Raw genomic sequence first — 7,371 nt, 5'->3', positions numbered from 1 at the left:
TTTATACCTGCTGAACAAATGAAGCAAAACAAATTAACATCAGCTGAATAACTGGACCAGGGGCTCTGATTAGACTTGCAGTGATTTACAACAGCTGAAGACTTTCCCACCTGCTTCCCATAACTGCGCTTACACTGTTTTGAGGATTTGGTTTACAGGCTTCAGTGGTGCAAAAGTTATTTTTACCACAAATGTTTTTACCTACCTTCAGTGGAGGTGTTAATACTCTACAACACAAGAAGTTCTGGAAAATTTACTGTAATACAGCACTGTTCAGACCAGGGATTTTATTAGAGGTGGTGGTGATTCACCAGTGCTGGGAAATGTCAGTGGAATATAGCACATTTACCCCAACACCGGGTGGCCAGCCTACACCTTGGCTACTTGGTCTTTGCAGGAGCTACGCTCACTCATATCAGCTGGAGATCTGGTTGGTTGTCCTCGTTCAGGTACAGCATTTTGCACCAGATGAGACATTTCTCCTTGAGAGTCTCCTTGAGATCTTCAGGATGACTTAAGTGATCCTGATCTATGAATATTTTAAACTATTTTTACTTCTTTTAAGCCAGCTGCCTAGCTAGTCAGCTGGCATAGTTTGACTTCGATCCATTATTACATTTTAGATCAAGAAGTTTCAAAATGCCAGATAAGTCTGGGGATTTGGTATCTTATAACATTGAAGCATTTGGCTCAGTAAGATAAAATATTGTTCATGCCTATTTTCCTGTCTAGTTTTATCTAATTTAAAATAGAGTGTTATTAAATATTATATGATTGTGTATGATTTCTATAATATACATTCTGAAATGTCTAATAAAAACCTTTCTTTACTGAAATGATTCAAAATTATCAAAACTATACATTTTTGTTTTTCTCAACTGAAATTTACCCTAATTGACCTGGAGGACATTTTAATATTTCAACATTTCTCTCTAATACAAAGGAAGATTACAGAAGTAGGATTTCACCATTAAAAAGGAATATCATTTGCACAAAGATGGGAGATATTTGGAGATCTGTCTTGACCAGGAGGATCAATGACTCACCAATGCTTCTGATCTTCCTCCTCTTTCTGCTGGTGTGGGAGTGAGGACTAATTTAAGACAGCACTCTACCCGAGGACAGAGAGAGAAAGTGGAAAGCCTCCCACTTCCTTGCAGCAATTCACCTGCTCAGAAAACAAGGTTGGGACCAAGGCACAAGTTTATTCTCAGTCTAGTCTCCCCCACATATCTGTCCTGGGGACATAACAAATGGACTGGTATCTGTGTGCTCCTGAGCAACAAGGCTGAAAGTCTGGACAATCTGCAAAGGAAAACTGTTATAGTCTTCTGTGTTGTCATTGTCCGAGTCTTAAATTGGAATTAGATACTGCAGTGATGGCTACAAAAGACAGACACGTAGCTGGTGCTGTGGCCACTCAGCTCCTTCCATACAGCATTTCCAGAGCTTTCCCTGTGCCCTGGGCAGACAAAATATCTCAGATCACCGCTGCAGCACAAGCAAAGAGTTTCGATGCAACTAAGATGGAGGAGACGTGGGATGCAAAAAATCCCACCTCACAGTAACTGGGTTATCAGCTCTCTCTGTAGTGAAAGGTTATATGCAAGCAGATCCAGAGGACAATTTATGACCCCTAAGATGAGTTTGTAAGAGGGATATGATTATTTATCTTCTGAGAGGGCCTGTTTCTTTCTTCTATTATAAAGGGAGCATAGACAACTAGATTAGATCAAGTCACCTAATATCTAAATAGCTTAACTTCAGAGAGATGAACCCTACTGGTTGTATAGACATGTTGTATACACACAATAAGCCTGATGTTTCCAGATGCACTGCACAGCGATGCCCAGGAGATGCGCTGCAGCTCTGAAATACCAAACCAAGCAGCACCACGTGTTGCTCTGACGATCTTCACGTGCACAGTAAGCCGGCTGTATTTGGGGTGCACTGCACTTAACGGACGTGGACAAAGCACGTTTGAAATGGCAAATACATGCGTAAAAATGCCTGCCCTGGAAATCCACCTGCCTTACCCTCCAAACCCACAGTTCTGTACCATGCCATAACGCCGTTTTCCACACCACACCGATATGTGAGGTAAGTCTCCATGATGAAGTGTTTCAAATACGTGGTCGTGTCAAATACTTGGGGTAAACATACAGGAAGATTTTCTCACTGGACTTTGGCTGTACGTAAGTGAGCTGTTTAATCAGGCGTCGTCTATATTCATCAGAGAGAAAGAAACATCAGAGAGAGAGAATTTTCAAAGCTGAGTCTTCCTGAGGATGGGATGAATCATTTTCAGGAGCTGCGTCTCTCCACTGAGTACGAGGGAGCTTGGATGACTAGATCAGACTCAGACAACACTTGTATGTGCTTACTGGTAGATGGCACCAGGTTTTTCACACTCAGCCCTCTCTCTTTTTTTTTCCCTTTAAAGGTATCTTTTCCTCTATTGAGAGACCTTGAACCATGTAGGCTCCAGAATGAGAAGCTTCAGTGGGATGCCCAAACTTAGGTGTTATGCATCCAGTCCTAAGTCATTCCAGCACAAAGAAACTTACTGTGTTCTCCTGTTGGCAGACACTGAACTTCTGGTGGATTGGGTGATATAATTGCTACTCTCACAAAGGAGAAAGTTTGCTGAAGGAGTACAGAAACTTAATTACTGCAAGGTGGAAATTTCAGTGTTTAAGAGCAAGAGCAAGATCCTATTGACTTTTCTTTAGTCTTCTTCCCCGAACACTGTTGCTATCTCCCCAGATACAATGCTGGCTTGTGTCACGCCTTCCTCTATATATTGTCCTTTGTATGATTTTACTAATTCGCTTGTGTGAGAGAATTATGACTATTTTCTGAAAAGTTTTAAAAAATGGCATCCTTCTATGTCTAAAGAAAATCCTACAAACAAAATCTCCACCGTCTTTGACTTACCTGTCGACAGCAGTATCAGGGTATGCATTTAGGTACCCTTAGCATATGTGCCTCTGCCATCTGGTGGCAAAGCACAGTAACAGCATGTCAGAGAGGGAGAAAAGTCCTGGACTGGCTTCATTTCTTTGAAAATTATGATCCCACACAAGTGAAACTGTTTAGAAAGTTTCAGGTTTTCAACATTTATTTTTAGTATTACCACTTGTATCTCTGTATCCATAACTTGAAGACGTTATGTTTTGTAGATACTCGACTTTGTGATATTTATTGTTTACTGCTGCTAGTTGTTGATAATGTATTATCTTGAGTTATATTGTATTGAACGCTATACCATTGCATTATATAGTAATGCGGTGACAGCAAGATATAAGACATATTCTGTTCAAACAGCTGAGCGTGATTCTAGCTATAAGCTTCAGCAACAGGCTGTCCCAAGTTATTTCAAATATAGATAAGCACGTAGATTTATCTCACCCAAATCTGCACGAGAACTGAGTCCACCTAATCTCATCAGTCTAAGCTTTCTTCATGGTCAAAAAAACCCCACTTCTTGGGCACTATTCGTCTTGTCTCAGAATAGACATGTTCACACCCTAGGATCCACAAATCTTTGTTAACTATAAAGATCAGATGAACAACACAAGTGAAGCTGATTACTTCTGAGATCACATAACTTACATCACAGATAGCGAAAGTGTAGAAAGCAAAAACTCGCACCTTGTCCTTCAAATTGGGGGATCCAAGTGACTGAATGTAAACATAACCCCATTGCTCTCTCATGTATCCTGAAATTCCGATTGTGTCACGTATAGCCATGCTATGCTGTCGGGCTAAGGTAAGAAAGGCCTTTGACACATAATACATACTAAGGTAAATAAAAAGAAAAAGACAAATTCTTGCTTCTTGTGGGAGGGAATTCAGCAGTTACGCTGGTTAGTATGAAACTTGTGTTCTTCAGGTCTTAGAAATTAGTGGTGAAAGACTTGTTTCCCATTTCCAGTTTCTCCTTTATGACAGAAGGCAAATCATTCTGTCATAGCTACTGTTCAATTCTGCTAGAACAGCGGATTTCAACACGGGCAGAGTTGCTTGCTTTCCGAATTGGGAAATAACCTCGGTGTACATTTCAGCAGTTCTTGTATGACCCAAGCAGAAGCTGCTGTGTAACTGCTTTTAAGTCTCTCTGGAAAGAACTGGGTTACTTGCCAGATTTCTCTGTATTTGATCTCCAGGTGTCTAGACATACACATAAAAGTTCCATTGTTAACCTGATGCAAGCCTTTTTGGAGCTGCTTTTTATTTTTACAGTGCTGGGAGTTACCAAAACTGGAATAAGACTATTCTGGTATTCCTAGACTGTAATATTCTAGTTCCACATTGTCCTGAAATGATGTTTTGCTAAATTTAAGCCCAGTTTTAAATATAAAGTGACTGTGTCTCTGTTATTTCAGACAATTCAGAAAATGCCTATAAGAAGCAGCCCAAAAACCAAGAAGCAGTCTAAAAACTAAGAGGCCTAAAGCCAGTCGCTGTGGACAGCACAGTCTTTTTTTCCACATACCTAATGGTTTCGGAACCGAAGTAGAGGAAATTATTTTCTTTCACCAACAATGTGGAAAGAGGAGTCACTCAGGCTCCAGAACTGCTTTCTAACCAGATTTTTGCGGTAACAATAGGTAATATCTTAAGAAGGGACCTGAAACGTTTTTGAACAGGTTGTAATCACTTGCCATGGCAGAGAAATGGTTGTGGTGATGGGAAGAGTCCATCCATTTTTATAAGAAATGGAGGAACATCATGGAAACAAATACAGAAAAGCAAAGGCAAGACAACAGGGGAAAAAAAAGACACTGACAAAGACCACAGTTGTTCAGATCTTTCTGATTTGTAGTTCAGGGAAAAGAATTATCCATGCCTTAAAAATTTCTCCACGTTTCTTAATAAACAGTAACAATGTTAGTGCAAGTTCTGTTGTGAAATGGTGGTTTACCCTTTCCAAGCAATGGTCAGAGGCTGCTCAACATTTCCCACTCGTGCAGATCCAGTGCTCAAATGGTCGTTATTTATACTCTACTACATTCCACAGCATAATCCCTTTTCCCTTAGCATTTCATCCCAAACATCTGGGCTCTGCCCAAGCAAAACTTCTAATTCACTCACTGCATCACAAGGCTCACTGCATAACACTGTCACTCTGTACTCAAGAGTCTGGTCCTCCTGACTTGTCTTTGAGGGTGCAGAGAAGGATGTTCTAATTGTCATTAGGAACTGCAATTACAATTGCAAAGCTATGTGAATAGTAAAAACCTTAAAAATGCCTCACCTGCCCTGCAGCAGTGAAAGATCTATAGGTGGACTAAGGGGACCTAAAGTCCCAAAACAGGTGAGAGTACCAATGAAATCTATGGCTCTGAAGAAACCAAGGTGAGGTAAATTCCTTCACTGGAACTAAACATGCTTTGGATTTCAGATATTGCCCTACAGGTTGGATTCCAACCCATGTTCCCATGCCCCAGTCTGCCATTAGTCTGGAGGAAAGTAGCTCCAGGTTTGCTGCAAACTCAGCTTGTCTCAGAAGACTCTGCAGCGCTTCCTCAATTTCCACATGGACGCCTTCACCTCGTTATTCCTCAGGGTATAGATGAGGGGGTTCATCACCGGGGAGAAGACAGTGGAGATCACACAGATGTGCTTGTCAGAGGGGAGGGTAGAAAAGGGCCGGAGGTAGATGAAGATGCAGGGTACAAAGAAGAGGGTGACGACCATCACATGTGAGGCACAAGTCGAGAGTGCCTTCCAGTGCCCCTCAGTGAAGTGGACCCTGACTGTGACCAGGATGAACGTGTAAGAAGTGACCAGCACCAGGAAGCAAACCAGGGATATTAAGCCGCTGTTGGAAACCATGAGCCACTCAGTGACATAGATGTCTGTGCAGGCAAGCCGAATGACAGGAGGCACGTCACAGAAGTAGTTGTCGATTGTGTTAGGGCCACAGAAGGGGAGCTGGACTGTGAGAAGCATCTGGACAATGGAGTGGAGGAAGCCCCCTGCCCAGCAGGCAGACACCAGGAGCCAGCAAACCTGCCGGCTCATGATGGCTGTGTAGTGCAGGGGCTTGCAGATGGCAGTGTAGCGGTCATATGCCATCACAGTCAGGAGGAACATCTCTGATGCCCCAACAAAGTGCAGAAAAAACAGCTGGGCTATACAGTCTTCAAACGCAATAGCCTTCCTCTGGGAGATCAGGTCCACCAGCATCCTGGGAGAGGTGACAGAGGTGCAGCAGATATCTATGAAGGACAAATTGCAGAGGAGAAAGTACATGGGTGAGGACAGCCTGGGGTCAGTCCTGACTGTCACAATGATGAGAAGGTTCCCCAGCAGAACCATGGCATAGGCCAGGAAGAAGAAGGTAAAGAAGAGGACTTGCAGCTCCCTTGTATCAGAAAGCCCCAGGAGGATGAATTCAGTCACCCGGGAGAAGTTTCCCAGCGCCATCGCTTCAGCTCAGGCTCCCATAGCACAGGTGTAGGGGTGAAGTCAGGGGCTGACCAGGAAGAGAAGGGGATGTGCTACAGCTCCGAGGTTCATGGATGATGACAGCAGGATGCTTTTACTGCTGTTCTGCCTGCTACAGAAAACACAGTGTCACATCATAAATTATGGTGAGCAGTGTTTGCAAAGAGCACTGTCCGCCTCTCTTCTCCTGCCTTCCCACTCCCTTTTCAGGTTTCTGGCCCCTCCACACTGACTCTCACTCCTGAACTCACTCCAACCACTATTTTTCTGCATTGTAGTTGGTGTGCCGAAGTGCATGCTCCCATTCTGTCAGGGAGGAATCACATTCTACTCTCACAGGACAGGAGCCATGAAAAAAAGGGCTCTCCAGTTCACTTGTCCACTCTGAAACTAGAAACACAGAAACTAGAAACACAGAAATGCACAGAAACTAGGTCTAGGAGGTTCTTCACTGGTATTCACAGAATCACAGAATCACAGAATCGTATAGGTTGGAAAAGACCTTTAAGATCATCGAGTCCAACCATAAACCTAGCACTACACCATGTCCCTAAGCACCTCATCCAAATGTCTTTTAAATACTTCCAGGGATGGTGACTCAACCACTTCCCTGGGCAGCCTGGTCCAATGCTTGAAATTCCTCTCCATTGAGCTAGCAGCAGTTTAGTAGCTTGAGTGCTCTCTTAGGCCTGCTGTTAACAGAACATGCTTTCCTGAAGAAAGTGTGTTTTCTAACATAGCAGAAGCTGCAAAACTCTGTCTGCACAGTTTCTCTACCTCTTTGTTGCTCAGAGTAATTTTTCAAGATCTTCAGTAGACAAATACACTCACTGTCTTGCGGAGGTTAAAACATGACCAGCAGAGGAATGCTCATTTTCACTTGCAGTCACACCAGGAAATTCTTTAGCTGCTCAT

General features: G+C 42.9%; 1 protein-coding gene across 1 annotated transcript; it reads right to left on the bottom strand.

Annotated features, from left to right (window-relative positions):
• Positions 1-4,860: 4,860 nt before the first annotated feature.
• On the bottom strand, positions 4,861-6,496 carry LOC140653015 (olfactory receptor 4E2-like). The gene has a single exon (XM_072864592.1). The coding sequence runs from the start codon at positions 6,433-6,435 to the stop codon at positions 5,509-5,511; it is 927 nt and encodes a 308-aa protein (XP_072720693.1). The 5' UTR covers positions 6,436-6,496; the 3' UTR covers positions 4,861-5,508.
• Positions 6,497-7,371: the final 875 nt, after the last annotated feature.

Source organism: Ciconia boyciana, chromosome 6 (assembly GCF_034638445.1).
Source record: "Ciconia boyciana chromosome 6, ASM3463844v1, whole genome shotgun sequence".
Classification (NCBI taxonomy): Eukaryota; Metazoa; Chordata; class Aves; order Ciconiiformes; family Ciconiidae; genus Ciconia; species Ciconia boyciana.
The sequence above is the reverse complement of the archived record's forward strand: the minus strand, read 5'-3'. Positions and strand labels throughout refer to the sequence as shown.

What these genes read in the sequence shown, in the direction of transcription:
- LOC140653015 (XM_072864592.1), bottom strand. Translation starts at nt 6,435, where the DNA reads ATGGCGCTGGGAAACTTCTCCCGGGTGACTGAATTCATCCTCCTGGGG.